The sequence below is a fragment of the Pinus tabuliformis genome, chromosome 6 (genome assembly GCF_031772625.1).
Source record: "Pinus tabuliformis cultivar Carrire ecotype Pingquan chromosome 6, CPIR1, whole genome shotgun sequence".
Classification (NCBI taxonomy): Eukaryota; Viridiplantae; Streptophyta; class Pinopsida; order Pinales; family Pinaceae; genus Pinus; species Pinus tabuliformis.
Window position 1 is genome coordinate 115,370,507 of NC_142292.1, and position 19,464 is coordinate 115,389,970.

Sequence of the window (19,464 nt, forward strand, 5' to 3'; positions counted from 1 at the left end):
AACTTAGAAGTAACAATATTTTTAATGTTATTAATGTTTTGCAATGCAACATTCTCGTCGATCTCCCAATGGTTTAACCGGGCCCTGGTGTCTTTATACCAACCTCGTTTGAGCCTTAGGTGGTTATGGCTGGAATTTAAAGCTAGCTTAGGAAGTCTATGGTCTCCTATGTTATTGAGTTTGTGCTTGTACAACAGAAGCCTAGTCATAGCTAGGCTCTCGATATGTGAAAGACCCACTTTTATAAGGAGAATAGGATAGGGTGTATTGCTTTTAATTTTGAGGTTATACATTATAAAATGCTTCTGGATTTGCTCAATCTTTCTCTAGGATTCTCTAGAGATGCTGCAACCCCAAACCTCACATCCATATAAGATAACAGGAGTGACTAAAGTTTCAAAGAGGAACTTCTTTCTATCCCACATTACGAGGTTTGTCGTTTTACAATTATTTTCAAGACTAAAATAAGCTTTCCACCCCCCATTAATCCTTTTCTCAATGCTATAGTTCTAGTTGAGCTTGTGATGAATATCAATTCCTAGGTACTTGTAAGAAGACACTTCCTCCAAGTTACTATTGTCATACATAAAATTAGCGTAAGTGTCCTTCTTGGATTTGATAATCATAATTTTTTTTTTGTCAGTGTTAACAGTCATACCCATGGTAGAGCAAAAATCCTTAAGAAATTTAAGTTTCTTATCAAGATCAGATGGGCACCTTGCGAGAAGAACAATATCGTCAGCATAGAGAAGAAGGATGATGACTATCCTTGCTAAGATCGTGCCAGATCAACCTGCTTCCTCTAAACAACCTTCTAGCTTGTCGATGTAAATTCCAAATAGGGTACGGGAGAGGGTGAAACCTTGTTTAACTCTGATATTACACTTAATATCTTTCGACAACCCCTCATTGTTCTTTAACTTGGAAATCACATTCTTGTATAACCTTATAGCTGCAGCTGTCAACTTGAAAGGAACCTTTAGCTCTTCTAATCTATTCCATAGGTTGTTTCTAGGAACCGTATCGAAAGCCTTTCTAAAGTCCACAAAGCAACAAAAGAGATTGGATTTATCATTGCGGCATTCCTCCACAGTGATCCTAAGTGTAACGAGGTGGTCCGTTGTTGAGTGCTACCTTCTAAAACCCGCTTGGCCTTTAGCCTGCTTACCTTCACTTTTAAGCCATATGCTCAACTTATTTTCCAAAATAATACTATATAACTTGGCTAAGAGAGGGTTGATCATAATTGTCTGACAATTAGAGGGGTTATTTGTATCCCCACTTTTAAAAATAAGGATAATGAGGCTCTGAGTCCAAGGTTTAGGGAACCCTTGCTTGACCGCTTGATTGAAAAGCTTGTGAATGTGGGGGATGAGGACAAAACCTCCAATTTTTAAGATCTCCGCCTGGTAACCTTCAATGTCCTTAGCTTTTCCATTTGCCAGGTGTTTAACCCCAAAATCAATGTCTTCTAATGAGAAAACTTCTTTCATTGTGAGCAGGGTTTCAAAGATATCCATGAAATTTGGAGATTCATAAGGCTTTTTAAGGTAGGAATTCCAGTTGTGTAAAGCAATTTTATTATTATCTTTAGTTTTCCTAGTTAGAATCTACCTCCAAAATTTCGTAGGAGCTACCTTAGAGAGGTGTAAGAGATTCTCTTGTCTTTTACGAATATACTACCTTTTTTTCCTTTTAGTTAGTGCTTTGTATATTTTTATCTTGCCAATTTTGAGAGATTCATCAACAACTTCCTTAATTGCTCTCCTCGCACTTTTACAATCTTTGTCATACCATGGGTTGGTTTTGCTATTTCTTTTATTACGTGAAACTTCAATTGAGAACTTGTTAATAGAATATGAGAGGGTTGTAGTAAAATTTTGATAGAGGTCTTCTATGTTGTTTATACTAGATAAAGGAAGCAAATTAGTTTTTAATTCATTTAGAAAGAGATCGTTTTTATTTCTATCAAAGATTAAGTTATTTTGGCTATAAGGATTAGCTTCTATGGGATCTCTATGCATGACAAAATTGAGAGTTATAAATAAAGGCCTATGCTCAGAGTTAGGCTCGTGGTCGTTTAAGATGTCAAAATTTATTATTTCGTTGTATAAAGGGAGATCAGAAATAACATAGTCTACCACTCTACTACCAAGCCCATGGATGTAGGTCATCTGGCTAGAATTGGGCCACTTCTTTAGACCGTTGCAAATTATGAGATCCTGAGCACTACATAGCTTGACTAGCACCGACCCAAATAAATTATCCTTGAGGTCTTCAGAGCTCCTTTTGTACTGGCTAGCCAGAGTAAGGTCTTCGTCTAACCAAAGAGGATTAGGGTTGGAATGATTTCTTAGAAGAATAGCTTGGTTGCTTGAAGTTTGAGCATTAAAGTCACCCATTAAAAGGATATTAACTTCATTCCCGAGGCAAGAAATATCATTCTTTAAACCATTGTAAGGACTATTTTTATCTAGACTCTTTTTCTTATAGAAGTTAGAATTGATGGGGGAAAATAACAGATTGCTATGTAGGTCTTTTTATTATTAATGTCAGTAATCTCTATCCAACTATATTGGTTGTAAGGATCATTTTTATAAATCCTAGCATGGGGGGAGATGTTCTTTTTAATGTAACAAGCTATACCCCCAATGCCTCCACGGGAGGATCACTTGTTCTAGGTAGACCATAGTGCAAAGCCATCTATGTTAGGGACCTTAGATTCTTCGTGCTCTCAAGTTTCAACAAGCAATATAATATCAACACCATTCGAGATCCAACTTAGCTTGGGGCCTTTGTTCCATGGAAAGCCCTGACAATTCCAAGAAAGAATTGGGAGCATGTTGAATTGCTATTTATTAATATCTTTTTGGTTTCTATCTCAAATAACGACGTTTCTATTTCTGATTATTGCCCATTTTCCTTCCTTCCTAGCTTCTTACCTTTTGAACCTCCTTTCTTAATTCTACTTAATCTTTTGGAATGAGATTTTCATTTATAAATATTCCTATTCTTTTTAGACTTGAGATTTTACTAACTATGTATATTAGGTATATGTAATAATATTTTAAAAAAGATTAATTTAAATTCAATTTAAACTTGGATTTATAAAAGATGAATACGAATAAAAATAAACATTTTTAAATATAAATAAATTGATATAAAATAAACAATTAAATAATATAACAATTGACAAATTAATAAACTTGATCTTTTCATAATTTAATTTAATAGATATATAAGATAGATTTAAATTAAATTAATTAATTTTTAATTCAAGAATCATCTAGCAATAGATGAATAACTATTTTTAAAATTGAAATGTACATTGATTTATAAATATTAGATTTTTTTTAATGTAAGCCCCTCGGCCTATTTACTGACCTAACCCCAAGAGCTTTCGGGATTCGAACCTGTGACCTCCCATTGGGGAGGCACTTGATTTGACCGATTGAGCTAACTCTTGGGGCTTTTTTAATGTAAGTGTTATTTTTATATTATTTATATTTAAATAATATATAATTAGCATAAATTTAAAATAATTCAAAATTAAAATATATTTAAGTTGATATATGTAATATGTTTCTAAATTTAATATTATAAAATTAATGCATTATGAAATTTAATAATATGAAATTTCAATAATTTAAAAAATCTAAAAAAAAAATAGTTTTTTAATTTCACAAGTAATGTATTAATAATTAAAAATAAAATAAAATTGAAAAATAGTCTTTCTAATTTCTCAAATAATGTATCAATAATTAAAAAAAACTAGTTTTTTAATTTCACAAGTAATGCACCAATAATTTCAAAAAATAGAAAATAGCCTTTTTAATTTTACAAGTAATGCACCAAAATAAAAATAAATGTAAGTGTTATTTTAAAATTATTTTATATTTAAATAACATATATTTAATATAAATTTTAAATAATTTATAATTAAAATATATTTAAGATGATACATGTAAAAAGTTTGTAAATTTAATAATATAAAATTAATGCATTATACTGTATGAAACGATCACAAATTCAATAATATAAAAGTTCAATAATTAAAAAAAAATAAAATGAAAAAATAATCTTTTTATTTTACAAATAATGTATTAATAACTTTTTTTTTTACAAAAATTTACCCATAATTAATATAAAATAAAATAAAAAATAGTCTTTTAATTTCATTTCACAACTAATATATCAATAATTTTTAAAAATATAAAATATTTTTAATTTCATAAATAATGTAAAAAAATCTAAACTCTTAATTTCACAAGTAATCCACCAGTAATTTAAAAAAAAAAAAAAAAAAATATAGTCTTTAAATTTCACAAGTCATGTACTACTACCATTTTATGATGAAATAGTTATTTTATTTTTTATTTTAAGTTATAAAAAACTAACATTTTGGAAAATACTTAAAAATAAAAATATAGTCTTTAAATTTCACAAGTCATGTACTACTACCATTTTATGATGAAATAGTTATTTTATTTTTTATTTTAAGTTATAAAAAACTAACATTTTGGAAAATACTTAATTTCACTCGTATTTTATTTGTGCTGCAGCCTTATGCAGTGGATCATGTGGATCCCACATGCAAATCGATGGTCCTAGGTGCTAATCTGACTTGCGTTCTGTATTGTTTGAGCGTGTTGCGTTCTGTATTGTTTGAGCGTGTGGATCCCACACAGTTTGATAGTGCTCGGTGCTCACAACTCATGAGGTCGGTAAAAATAAGCGTGTGGGTCCCATTCACAAAGTGATTATCACTTAAAAAGAGATAAGAGAGTTGAAAATCAAATGTTGGGTTGCATCAATTTTGGGTGAAAGGCCTTGATATCTCTGTGTATCTCTATCTTTGGCTATTTTCCATTGCAAATTTTCTTTCTGTGTATCTCTTCTTTTCGATCATATAAAAATACGATGTTAAAAAATCTCAATTAATCTTTTACTTTCTTAAAGTCCTATAGATCATATCAATCTTAGTAAATGTTAATCATCACCATCATTATCATTACAAAAATTATTAATTATTATATTAAAAATAATTTTTAGTGTTTCATAATTCAGTGTATATATATACACAAAAATATTGTTTATATATTATTGTTTTTAAAAAGATCAATCTATCTTTTTTTTCTAGGCAGAGACTAGACTCTTATTGGTTGGAAAAATTGGTTGGAAGAAGACTAATCTAGTCTGCTTATTGGTTGGAAGAAGACTAATCTACCCACAATGGGATGCTTATCACCAAGATTGTGTTAGACTTTGGTCAAGTTTGGATGCCTCTTGGGAGGTTTAATTCCCCCAAAGTGGCTTCCACACCTAAGCCCCTCCCCATGAGGTTTGAACTTGTGTCAAGTCTAGACGCCCCTTGGGAAGTTTAATTCCCCCAAAGTGGCTTCCATTCCTAAGCCCCTCCCCATGAGGTTTGAACCTGTGATGTGGCATTGTTCTTACACCATCAAATATTGTTTAATAAATATAATGAATAATAAATTTGTATTCACTGACTAAACAACACATGAACTAGTTGGTTTACACTTCGTGGGTCAATTTATCTTTATTTTAAAGATAAATGTTTATATTTATTTTAAAATTATATTTATTAAACATCTAGAAAATTAAATTTGTTAATTAATAATTTTTTTAAAGAATTTCTTTAGTGCAATGTTTTGGACTTTTTAGATTTTAAAGAAATTAGATCAGAAAAACCCACTAAAAAACTTCCAAAATATTTCCCTAAAAACAAATCATTTTTTTAATACCAACACATTGATATAAAATAAAAAATTAAATAAAATAATTATAATGTGATAAAATAATTTTTTTAATCATTTAATTTTAATAAATAATTTAATTAAAATCTATAATAATATTTAAATATGTGAGAAGTTTTTTAATAGTATTTATATTTTCAAATAATTTATATTTTAAAAACATATAAATAATATATATATATATAGATAATTGAATAATTTAAAATTAGACTATATTTAAATTGATAGATGTGTGATTAATGGAATCCAACCCATAAAAATGTTTATCAAATTAATAATATAAAATTAATGTATTTTAGTCGTTCAAAAGGATCAACAATTTAAGATATAAAATATAAAAAATTTAATCATAAAAAAAAAAAATTTAAAAATAACACATTAATACGAATTTGTGATATTTCATAAATATTTTATTTTATTTTTATTTTAAATTATGAAAACAGAATATTAAAAAAAACTAAGGTCATTTATCCTTTATTTTATTTAAATATGTATCACGCTGCAAATTTCATTTATTTTTTATTTAAATGCCTATCACGCTGCAACCTCATGTAATGGAGCGTGTGGATCCCACACGGAATCCGATAGTCCTCGGTATTAACACAATTTAATAGTGTTTTTTAAGTGGAATTTTTTGGAAAGAGCTAACCAGTTATATATTGGGTATTTAATGCCGAAATATATGCACGCAAGTTAACGCGATAACACGGGAGCGGGCAATTTCGGCATTAAATAATATTTGGGCACTCCCGTGTTATCGGGCTAACTTTCGGCATTAAATACCCAATATATGGCTGGTTAGCTCTTTTCGAATTTTTTGGTTTATTTTTTTAATTAATTTGTATAAGATTTTGTGGGGATTTATTAAATTGATAAATTTGATACGTGAATTTTTATAATTTAAATAGAATATATTTTTTTAAATATGATTTTTTTTAGAGTATTAAATCCAGGTATATAATATATAATAAAAATACGATTTAAATAGTCTCACACCCCAGTCAATTAAGCGCGTGGATCCCACACACAACGTGATGCCTACTCAAATTTAATGGTCGAGAGAGCGCCATTCCACTGTAGTTGCTGAACCTTATTCTCGTTGACCCGGTAAATAAAGATTGTCCTAAGGAGTAGGGGGTTGATGGTTCGTAGGCGGCTACGAGCAAAAACGTAAAAAGGAGTGACAACACCGATGGTTGGGTGCATAAAGCACGGCACACCATCTCTGGGTTTTCCATTGCAATTTCTCTGGAGTCTCATCCGCTCCTCCACAGTTTTCGTCTTTCCATTTCTCTCCGGTATTTCCAAATTGGCAATGGCTGCATCCTCTTCCACCTCTGGCTATGGCTAATACGACGTCTTCATAAATCACCGTGGGCCTGACGTGAAGAAAACATTTGCCAGCCATCTGTATCGTCGCCTTCTTTCACATGGACTGAAAGTTTTTCTAGATCAGCCCGAATTGCAACGGGGAGACTCTTTGACTTCTCAAATAGACAGCGCTATTAGAACCGCCTCAGTCCATGTGGCGGTTTTCTCTCCTGGATATGCAGACTCCAATTGGTGTCTGGATGAGCTCCTCCAAATGCTGGATCCGAAAAACCCATTATCCCAGTGTTTTACGGTGTCAAACCCTCTGAGCTTCGCTGGACGCGGGGCAGTGATGGAAAGTATGCTCAAGCCCTACAATCACTGGCCAAGAAGACGACTTATGATGATCAACCTCACCAAAAGAGGTTGCGATACGACCCTGGCACTATTGACAGTTGGAGAAACGCTCTTGCTAGTGTTTCATACTTATGTGGTTTCGACCTGGAGAGCTGCAATGGGTGAGAACTCAACCTCCTCTCTCGTTTAATGGTATTGTATTACTTTATGTTGGATAGACATATATATATATATGCAGGTTTGTTTATGATAAAAATTGATAATGTCAATTGTTTCATTATTTTTTGGTTGAGAGAATATTTCAACTACACACCAATGTAGGAAATAGATACTAACTACTAGGAACAGAGTCTTTTACTTAGTAAGAATCATAACTGAGACAAGTAGGAGTTACATTTTCCAACACTCTCCCTTAATGACTATTTGTTGTCTGAATATCAATCTACAAAATCTAGTTGTGGTCAAACATAAAAATAAATAAAAATATGTTGATGTCCATATAAAGGAGCAACCATCCACCGGAATGCATGGGTACTAACTGCTGCAACCGCCAGTCTTGTAGGATGTCTTTCGCATACATGGTTCTTTCAACCATTATAACTGCACACCTGTACCTGTACTTGTAAATCCCCCTCCATCATTGTTAATCTGGGTTTTGTTGGATTACTCGTAACCATGCATTGGGTTTTATCGGATCACCCTCAACCATGCCACCAAGGGCTCTCAGCAACCAAGGCTCAACTCAGCGATGAAGGCTCAACGCACTCCAGCCACTATGGGCCACAAACTTGCCACTAGGGCACTCCAACCACTCTGAGCTACAAACCTGCCACTAAGGCACTCCAAAGACCATACTCAACCAGACCGAGGGTTTTCTCGACTAACCTTAAACCATGCCAACAGAAATCTCTGTCACACTTCACTCTTACACGAAATAATCAATAATTTTTGCAAATTTCTATATTGTTAAAATAACCAATTCCAACACACTCAAAATTGTGACAATAGTTGATCTTGGTCAGAACAATGTCAGTTCAATGACAACCAAAAAAAAATACGATGATACAATTACCTCGAGCCCATTACTCGTATCCAATGCTTTGCTGCCATTCTCCCTGATAATATCCATGACCTCAGTGTCCTGATCCTTTTTCTTTCTTTCCATGATCCTTTTTCTTTCTTTCCACGGCCCAACAGGGGCTCTTGATTCAAATCCCGAATTTGGGTATTATCATACACAGGTAGAGAATCTTTGGGAGAATTAAATACCTGGACTGGATTCGTTTTAGCGAGTTTGCTGTGTGCTATTTTATCTGGTTGGGATTTCGATTGTTCCTCCGTGAAGTGATCCTTTTCTATTTGAGGAACACCCACAAGAGGAGCCACAATGCGCTTGTAAACCAGACCGAATTCTTTATCAAAACAACACGAACAGAGGTTGAGCCCTTCACAACCTCTGTTTTTCAACAATTTCTTGAACTCATCTCTGACATGCTCCAGAAATAGCAGCCATCTTTTCCACAACGGGCCACCACTCCAAAAACACAGCAGCAGCGCTGCCAGTCGGCATCTGCCAATGCTGCCAGTCCGCCAGCTCACCGATCTGCTGCCACGCGTTGCCAAAATCGAACCGAATAAATGGACAAACCAAAATAAAATATTCAATAAACTTTTTATTTCCCCTTAGCCCAGGACGGACCAAGCCCTTTACCTATATTTTCCAACAGTTTCTTACTGGCTCTATTTGATCTTCTTGTGAACAACCAGGGACGAAGCCGAGTTGCTGGATCTGGTAGCTGAAGGGGTTTTGAAGAAAGTGAAGAAGACAACTTTGCAGGTAGCCAAATATCCAACGGGTCTCGATGAAAAGATAAAACATTTTGAAAATGAATTTTTATTGCAGCAGCAAGAGCAAAGTGGAAAACCTCTCGTCCTGGGAATTGTTGGGTTGGGTGGTGTAGGAAAAACAACCCTGGCAAAAGAACTCTTCAATCGAAAGAGTTCGCAGTACAAAAGATGTTGTTTTTTATCGGATGTCAGAGAAAATGCAGGTAAAGGCACTTTAATTTCATTGCAGAAAAAGCTTCTTAAGGATTTGACTGGATCAGATCAACAAATAGACTGCGTCGATGAAGGTATGGAGAAGATTAAACAACATCTCTCATCTTTTCATGCCTTGATAGTTGTCGATGATGTTGATCATGTGGATCAGATTGATTCGCTTTTGCCCGATCAAACTGTTATCCCGTCAGATAGTTTAGTATTGATTACATCCAGAAATAAAGATATTCTCACAAGCTCAGGAATTGAAAATTCATCCATTTATAAGCTAACTGGGCTTAGCGAACAACATTCACTGGAACTCTTCTGCTCCCATGCCTTCCAGCAACCCTATCCACCATCACAGTTTGAATCTCTTGTAAATGAATTCTTAAAAGCCTGTGGGGGTCTACCTCTCTCTTTGAAAGTGTTTGGGGCACTCCTCTGTGGAAAAAATAAGCAATCTTATTGGGAGGAACAATTGGACAAACTTGGACGGATACTTCACAAGGACATAAAGAAGAGTCTTCAAATTAGTGTCGATGCACTCGATTCTGAGGAACGGGAGATATTCCTAGATATCGCGTGCTTTTTCATAGGTGAGGACAGGGATATGGCCGTCAGAATATGGGACGGGTGCAACTGGAAAGGTTTTCAAAATTTAGAAGAGAGGTGTCTAGTTGAAGTGGACAGTGATAATGTGATACATATGCATGATCACCTTCGTGATCTGGGAAGAGATATCACCAAGGCTCCAGGATTGGTGCGTGGGACAGACAATCTTGTTGACTTGTTGCAATCATCCTCTGTAAGTGTTAAATCATTCAAACCTATATAAATTAGGGAATTCAAAATCGATGTTTAATTCTTCATCTTTTGTCGATGTTGAACAGGTAATAACCGAAGTGCGAGGAATTATGACGGTTGAAACTAATATATATAATGATGAGGATGAAAACGGGCTCTCAGAAATGACATGGCATCGAGGAATATTGCAAATTCCTGAAAGTGAAGATGGTCTCCTGGAGCGCATTTTGACAAGGGTGCACTCACCAAATCTCCTATGGCTTCGCTGGTACAACTGTCCCTACTCTTCTCTTCCTCCCTGGATTCCAATGCAGAATTTGAGGGTTTTACAAGTGCGCGGGAAGGAATGGACATCGCTGTGGGAAGGCGAATTGCAGGTGCATAGAAATTTATTGAGTTAATGCTTGTATGGTTAATTCGCATTTAATATGGCCTCGCGTGTTTCTCAGAAAAATTGAAAGGCTTTGTGTATAGGAATTTTTCTTATAGTTGAAACACGGAAAAATTTTGCAGGCACCTCTGCAGTTGCGGGATTTAGAGACTGGAGGCGTCCTCTGGAATTTTCCAAGCTCTATAGGGCGGCTCAAGTACCTTGAACGGATTAATATTTCCCCGGGTCACTGGTCCTCGTACGGACACAAAATATTAAGATTGCCAGAACAATTTTGTAATCTTCAGTCATTGAAAACCTTGCGGTTAACCAACTGCGTAGAAATGAAGTCACTCCCAGATTCCTTTGGTGATCTAAGAAACCTCCAACGCATTGAACTCGACTTTTGCGAGAATTTGGAGAGGCTGCCAGAAACCTTCGGGAATTTAATCGAACTTGAATTTCTTGACTTGCGGCATTGCCCAAAGTTAACCATGTCTAGCGAAACACTCGGAAATATAAGCACGCTTCAGCAAATATTTCTTGACGGGTGCTGGGAGATTGAAGTATTGCCTCTCAAAATAACACAACAAAGGTCGCTGATAGATTTAAGATTGTGGTCTACAGATTTAAAAGAATTGCCAAATGCAATTGGAGAACTAAGCAATTTGGAAAATCTGGATGTGGGAGGCGAAATGGACACGCTGCCTTCTTCGCTCGGTGACTTGAGGAACTTGAAGACATTGTGGCTGGAGCGGTGCTACGAATTGAAATGTTTGCCGGATTCTATTGGACGGTTGACCCAGTTGACTGAGTTGAAAGTACGCGGTTGTTCCATAAGCGAACTCCCCCACTCTCTCGGTGACTTGAGTAACTTGAAAACATTGGACTTGCAGGAGTGCAGCATGTTGAAATGTTTGCCCGTCTCTGTTGGACTGTTGACTCAGTTGACTCATTTGAATGTAAGCGACTGTTCCATAAGCGAACTCCCCCACTCTCTCGGTGGCTTGAGAAACTTGAAGAGATTGGAGTTGCTCTGTTGCGAAGAATTGAAATGTTTGCCGGCTTCTGTTGGACGGTTGACTCAGTTGACTTACTTGAGTGTATTCAGTTGTCCCATAAGCGAACTCCCCCACTCTCTCGGTGACTTGAGGAACTTGAAGACATTGAAACTGTGGGGATTGGAGGAATTGAAATGTTTGCCGGCTTCTGTTGCACGGTTGCCTCAGTTGACTAAGTTGATAACCTCAGTTGACTAAGTTGAAAGTATCAGGTTGTTCCATAAACGAACTCCTCCGCTCTCCTGGTGACTTTTGTAACTTGAATTCATTGTCGGTGTCCAGTTGCAAGGAATTCCGTTGTTTGCCGGCTTCTGTTGGACTGTTGACTCAGTTGAATAAGTTGGCAGTAATTGATTGTCCCATTAGCGAACTCCCCCACTCACTCGGTGACTTGAGGAACTTGAAGACATTGCAACTGTGGGGATTGGAGGAATTGAAACGTTTGCCGGCTTCTGTTGGACTGTTGACTCAGTTGACTGAGTTGAGAGTAGAGGAATGTCCCATAAGCGAACTCCCCTGGCTCCGTGACATGAGGAATTTGAAGATGTTGTCGCTAAAAGGTGGACGCGAGTTAGAAGAGCTTCCAGGGCTTGAACATTTGAGGTCTTTGCAGGAGTTTTGTGTCATTGGATGTGTGAAACTGGGCAAACAGAAAGGACACAAAAATCAGCAACATCTCACTGATTGGGCAACCAAAAAAAGCGTACTATTTTATTGGAAACATTCAAGAATAGTAAAAATCAGTAACATCTCACTGATTGGGCAACCAAGAAAAAGCGTACTATTTCATTGGAAACATCCAAGAATAGTAAAAATCAGCAACATCTCACTGATTGGGCAACCAAGAAAAAGCGTACTATTTCATTGGAAACATCCAAGAATAGTAAATCTCACTGATTGGGCAACCAAGAAAAAGCGTACTATTTCATTGGAAACATCCAAGAATAATAAAGAGGGAAACATATGAAAAACTAGGAAAAAGGAAACATCTAAAATATATTGGCTTTATCTAATTATGCAGTTTGATTTTATCTTTTGTAATAAAGAGAATGATTGCATTGTTTATAAAATGCTCATCTCTTCTTCATAATAAAGTGGTGGTATTGTTTGCAGACTTGTGTTATTCCAGTGTTTGTGTCTACAGTCTGTTCTGTTATTCTCTCTTTTTAATTTTCAGATCTGCAAGTAGATCAGAAACTAAAGAAAGTGAGAGGGTTGGGTCCTCTGAGTTAGAGGACTTGGAGGGTGTCGAACAATGTACATCCTTACGTTGTCTTATTGCCGAGGAATGTCCAAAGCTCAAGTGGGGCGGGGTAGTAATGGAGCAGCTGCACCAGCGATTGAAAGATTTCCGTCTATGAATAGCAAAGTAGAAGAAGAAGAGAGTTGTAAGAGAGGCTACAGAGAGTTGTAATGAGAGCACGTAAGAGAGAGGCTACAGATTATTATTATAATGTTAAAGGTAAATGGTATTAAAGTATGCTTTTTTCACGGTAATAAATAGATTATTATTAAGTTTTTTATAAAATAAAAGAGTTCGATAAAATTCACTCATTTTTTTAATGTATTTTATTTTTTAAAAATTTAGTAGATAACTTTTTTTAATTTGTTTGAGTAGATATTCTTGAAAGTTGAGAAATATGAATAGGTATTAGATATAAATATTTATTGTTTAGACAAGTAACTAATATATTAGAAGGGATATTGGATTTAAAAATATAAGTTTATAAGAAAAATTCCAAGTAATTTTAAAGAGACCTCATTTTATAATTTATTATTAAAGAAGCCCTAGTTTGAGAGAAGATGGTGATAAGGTAACGAGATGCCAACTTAATGTTAGGTATGCCATTGGAAACCAAAGATTGAATTAATTAATATCTTGCCAAATTTAGGGAAGTTAATGTTTTCAAGGGACCTAATGAGTTATTGGTTTCTTTCCTTGTGATTGTTGGCCTTCCAAAGAAAACCATTAAAGATGAACATTGTGATGAAGAGGGACATTCAATAAAGAGGAGAGACAAGAAGGAAATGAGGATTTATAGCAACAAAGATGATAACTCAAAGAAGCAATATCTTTGATGATTAGAGGAGAATAAACATCGAATCTATCCCACGACGAGTGAGGATTTTGTTAATCCATAATCATATGCAAATTTCCTACCAATGGGTAATAACATGCTAAATATGTGTATAGCTCACCCTTTTGTAATCAATTTCTTACTCAATAAAATCCCATAAAAATTGGTTTTCTTGTTAGAGTTTCCATGAAAACATTATTGTTTATTGCATATTGGAAATCCATATTGTATGTTGTGTTTATGTTGTCGTGTGATTGAATACTCTAGTTTAAATCTTATTTGGACAAGAACACCCCAATCTATTCGATGGAAAAATGGTAAAATGTATTTGCACTCTCTTTAGTTAATTTTGAGTCCTAGCATTAAGGAAATCAAGGATTGACTTGTCGTTGACCAACAATAGTGATTGCTCATTTGCTCTATTTGCTAGAATGGAATATTGTTCAATGACTTCCTATAGTCCTTGTGTGGATCAGTTTTTATACTTATCCTCTCAATTCTATGTAAGTCAAAAGCAATAATACATCCTCAAACCCATGAACTTAGGCATTCACCCACAATCATCAACACGTTAATATGAAAATTTACTTTGCAAGAATATTGTGTCTCCTAATGTGCTAGCATGTCACTTTGATCTATCTAGAATATATCTAAAAGTCATAGTGTTGCAATACACAATGATGGTATAGTGCTAACCTACAAACATCAACCTTTGTAAACATATGAAATTATACTTCTTATATATGGATTTTGAATTGCATGTGTTGTTGATACAATGCTTGATTTGACATTTAAATAAACAATGTGTTTTCCACCAGCATAACAAAATTGAAAGGTGTGCTTAACTTTATTGTTGGGCATTGACCTTGCCACTACAACTAAGTAAACCAAATCGTGGAACTAGATCTATTATAGAGCACATTCATACCCATCAATGAACACTAGCATAGTTGTTAAAAAAATTTATTGCACTCAGTTTTGTAGAGGATCCATTTTGACAAAACAAATAGGCCACATGCCTACAATTTATGAAATATATAATATCAAAGAACCTCCATTAGAGACCTAGAAAATGCTACCATGGGAAAAGCCTTGAAGAGGGAGATGTTGGAAGAATTAATAAACTTAAACAAGAAGATTCAAGAGAAAAATTAGTATTGGAGGAAGAAAGGGGATGAGCTGGAAAAATAACTTGCCAAATGCTAGAGCTCCTTCACAACCATTAATAGGTAAAATTCTATGGATATTTCATTGGATAATTTGTCATAACATATATGATAAAAACATATCAAAAATAAAAAAATGTATACTATGAGGGTGTTGAAAATGGTTTTTATTGATACCAAAGGTTGACCTCCAAATGAAAGAGAAAGTCACATAAATAACTAGCATTTTTCAAGGCCTTTACAGTGATAGGTATTACACCTACTAACTCCTCATAGTTGAGGAGAAATGGATTTTTGAATATATATATATATATATATATATATATATATATATATATATATATATATATATATATATATATATAGATAATTGTCTCATTAGCGAACTCCCTCCCTCACTCGAACCCCCTCACTCACTCGAACTCCCCGACTCACTCGCTGACTTAAAGTGACTTAAGGAACTTGAAGAAATTGACGTTGGTCAAATTGGAGGAATTGAAATGTTTGACGGCTTTTGTTAAACTTTTGACTCCGTTAACTGAGCTAAGAGTAGAGATTTGTCTCATAAGCGAACTCCCCTAGCTACGTGACTTGAGGAATTTGAAGATATTGTGGATGGTTGATGGACTCTAATTAGAAGAGCTTCTAGGGCTTGAACATTTGAGGTATTTGCACGAGTTTTGGGTCTATAGATGTGTGAAACTAAAGAAAGTGAGAGGGTTGGCGCAATTCACAAAGCTTCGCACGCTTAGTGTTTCTAGGTGTTCTGAGTTAGAGGATTGGGAAGGTGTTGAACAATGTCCGTCCTTAAGTTTCCTTATGGCCTCCAAATGTCCGAAGCTTAGGTGGGGTGAGGGAGTAATGGAACAACTACACCAATGATTGGAAGAAGGACTAGAATTACGAATAACAAATTAGAAGAAGAGAGTTGTACAATGAAAGCATAATTAAATCATTACAGTATTCAAAAAGAGCCCATTAGTCATGATGAGCAGGTCCATATGTATATTTTATGTGTCTTCTTAGATTTACATTAATTTAAATACGAGTTGTTTTTAGTGAGACTTCTTGGAAGCTTTTTTGGTCTAATTTCTCTAAAATCCGGCAGGAATTTATTGAAATCACAAGCTTGATGGGTAGTCATGCACAATCTAAGTGCCCTAGGGGTTTTTCAGGGTTTTGAATCCATATATATACTCAAAAAACTAGTTTAAATAACACAAATCAAGATTTCACCTCAATTTTTTCTACTAGATTCCAACACTGGAAAGTCCAAAATGTCGCACTAAAAACAACTCCATTTAAATATTTATTTAATATGCTTTCAAAGTCTTGCATTTATCATTATTAATTAATGATTAGTCATTTAGTATGTGTTTTCCTCAGTAGTGCATTGGAATACATAATGGTCGGTGTCATAATTAGATTACCTTGGTGCTGATTATCAATTTATGGTTCGTAATTTTAACTCAACATAATTTTGTGGAAGTTTTCCCTATGTTATATGGAAAAGTGTAAAGAAACCCACTATACTCATAAAATTAAATACACAATTTTTTTATAAAATTAAATATATAGAGAACACTTAAAAAACTAAATGGATTCCATTTAGAATAAAATAATCTTAATTTGTCATAAGAAGTTTTTCATATGCTAAAGTGTAGAGGAAGCCAATATATTCTATGAAGTATTTCATATGCTAAAGTGCATAGGAAGGTAATATACTCTTAAAATTAAATATAATAAGAGCAGGCTAGAGAGAGCTTTCAGATTTTATTATTATTATTTTGTTAAAGGTAAAAAGTATTAAAGTGTGTTTTTTAAGTAATAAATGGATTATTATTAAAAAAAATTATAAAATAGAGTTTTGTAAAGATCACTTATTTTTCTTTTATGTATTTTATTTTCTAAAAGTGTAGTAGATATTTCTTTTAACTTGTTTGAGTAGATATTCTTGAAAGTTTAGAAATATGAATAGGTGTCAAATATAAATATCTATTTTTAAGAAAGTTATTATTATGTTAGAAGAGATATTGGATTTAAAAACAAGTAATTTTAAAGGATGCCTCATTTTATAATTCATCATCAAAGAAGTCATAGTTTGAGAGAAGATGATGATAAGGTAATGAGATGCCAAATTAATGTTAGGTATGCCATTGGAAACCAAAGATTGAGTTAATTAATCTCTTGCAAAATGTAGGGAAGTTAATGTTTGAAGGGACCTAATGAGCCATTGGGTTTCCTTAAGGAATGTTGGTGGGAAAACCTATAATGATCTGAATTAAATCCTCTCGAAATGTCTTTGTAAACATTGCAATTAACATTTATTTTTATTTTTGACAAAGTTTGGGAAATGTACAAAATTTATTTGGAAGTTTAAATGAACCATTGTGATTGTTGGCCTTCCAAGGTAAAACATTAAAAATAGATGTTGTGATGAAATGAGACATTCAATAAAGAGGAGAGACAAGAAGGAAATGAGGAAGTGTAGCAGCAAAGATGGTAGTGATCCAAATCTTGGGGGGAGGCCCCCAAGATCTAAAAGATTGAAATGGATTTTGCGAGAGAGGCCCCCAAGATCTGAAAAATTAAAATGCCAGAAGAAAAGGAAGAGAATGCCCAATAAACAAAACCACAAAGAAAATTTTTATTAAAACAAAGAATAACTGCAAAAGCTACATTGTGGTGGACAATTTGTCATTCTACAAAATGCGACTTGTTATTTATAGTATTTTTCAGTTACAATACCACAAGTCAATTCCATGGGTGAATAAGTACCGTGGGTGGATGTCACAATACCATGGGGAAATACTATTGGCGAATGAATACCATGGGTGGATGTCAATTACAATACCATGGGTGGATGCCACTTACAATACCATGGGTAAATTCCATGAGTGGATGAATACCATGGGTTGATGCCATTTTCTGTTCAGATCATTCCTCCCTCCTTAAGAAGCAATGGTCCCCATTGCGTGAAGTTCCCTCCTGTGAAGCCTTTGTTGAATATGAATAACCACTAAAGAGAATGGTTTTATGTGGTGTTGTGGTCACCAACAACCCCCCTCTTCGTTTGATATTAGTAATAACATCAAGCAAAGGGGGACCCTTAGCCAAAAATCCAAAAATCTTTTTGTTTGTTTTTAAGAAATCTTTTATATCAGCTCCCTAAAGGCTATATATCGCATCGGAATGGAAAAGGAGCGACACAAGAACCCATCGCATCGCGCGCGTTGAAAGCATTTGAAAAGGGTGAACCTAAAGAAAACGCCGACGGCCGATATGCGACGTCGCACATCGCAACGTCGCATGGGGCAGCACGAAGTGACATAGGTGAAAACCTTGCGATGTTGCGATCTGCGACCAAGCAAAACTGCGATTTGCGATATTTGCGATCTGCGATAACACGTAGTAACGTCACAGCCATCGGTACTGCGATACCAATCGCAGGAAGAGCTCATCGCAAGAACTCTCCGACATACACGATAGATCCAAATTTGAAAGCGCGCCTTAAGGGAAATTAATGACCGCATGCTTGAATATCCAGAAATGATTGCATAGCATTTATCGAAGAGTCAAATTATGATGAATGTCATTAATTTCGCATTTATTAGAATTGAATGCTTTCATGTCAATCTTTTCGTCATTTCCCTTCTTCTTTGCGTAAACTGCAAGACATGAAACTGATATAAATCTATATGCAGGAAACATCTAAGGAGAAGGGAAGAGCGCCAATAAGACAACAGAGAGAAGATGCCTCCGCAATTGGATGCCGCATGCAGCAGAACCGCGGATTCCAGAGTATCGCCCAACAGGCACTGATGAAAATAGACTGTCCAAGACTCAGAGTCAAAGGCACACAAAAGCAGCGTGTTTACAAAAGATCCTGAGGCTCAGACTTGGTAAAGCAGAGAAAGAAGCGCAAGAGAAGAAAGACGCTCCAGAAAAGCCTGGAACAAAGAACGAAAACAATTCTCGAAACAGGGGATTGTCCATACAGCGCGACTTCTAACTCATTGAGTCATTCGCACGACCGGAAACCGAAATAGAAACAACAAAATTAGTTCGAAAAGAAACTGGGTTGTACTAAGTGTGCGCACAGCGAATACACCCAGCTAGAGAAAGGTTTTCGAAAATATCTTCCAGTCTGACAGAAAGAGGTGCCAGCGCTTGTTGTTTCTAATTTTCAAGCTCGAACAAAAGAACAAGACAACCAGCCGACTCTTTCAAGGCGAACAGCGCATTGATTACAGCACTAAGGAGCAGATACAGAAACGGTTAGAAATTAGATTTAGTTTTAGAAATAAATTTGTTTTTAGTAACAGGGCGGTCATTTGAAGCCGTTCCCTGAATTTGTGTAAAGTAAAATTAGTCGGTTAACTAGTATTTAACCCTTCTCGTTGCATTGGAGAAGGGTCCGAAATTTTGTCAAAAAACTTGTCCTCAGAACATGCACTTTTGCACCCTCGGAGGGGGTTTTTGATGAATGGACGGATC

The 19,464-nt window shown here is 35.0% G+C and overlaps 1 protein-coding gene across 1 annotated transcript; it reads left to right on the plus strand.

Annotated features, from left to right (window-relative positions):
• The first annotated feature begins 7,025 nt into the window (after window positions 1-7,025).
• LOC149257609 (disease resistance protein Roq1-like) lies at window positions 7,026-13,084 on the plus strand. The gene is made up of 6 exons (XM_089380562.1): window positions 7,026-7,606; window positions 9,213-10,293; window positions 10,379-10,669; window positions 10,806-11,899; window positions 12,006-12,326; window positions 12,901-13,084. Exons 2-6 carry the CDS (start codon window positions 9,583-9,585, stop codon window positions 13,082-13,084), a joined length of 2,601 nt encoding a protein of 866 aa, XP_089236688.1. The 5' UTR covers window positions 7,026-7,606; window positions 9,213-9,582.
• Window positions 13,085-19,464: the final 6,380 nt, after the last annotated feature.

What these genes read in the sequence shown, in the direction of transcription:
- LOC149257609 (XM_089380562.1), top strand. Translation starts at nt 9,583, where the DNA reads ATGGAGAAGATTAAACAACATCTCTCATCTTTTCATGCCTTGATAGTT. An exon ending in ACTTGTTGCAATCATCCTCT is followed by an intron (nt 10,294 to 10,378) that starts GTAAGTGTTAAA and finishes GATGTTGAACAG; the next exon opens with GTAATAACCGAAGTGCGAGG. An exon ending in CCAGGGCTTGAACATTTGAG is followed by an intron (nt 12,327 to 12,900) that starts GTCTTTGCAGGA and finishes TTTAATTTTCAG; the next exon opens with ATCTGCAAGTAGATCAGAAA.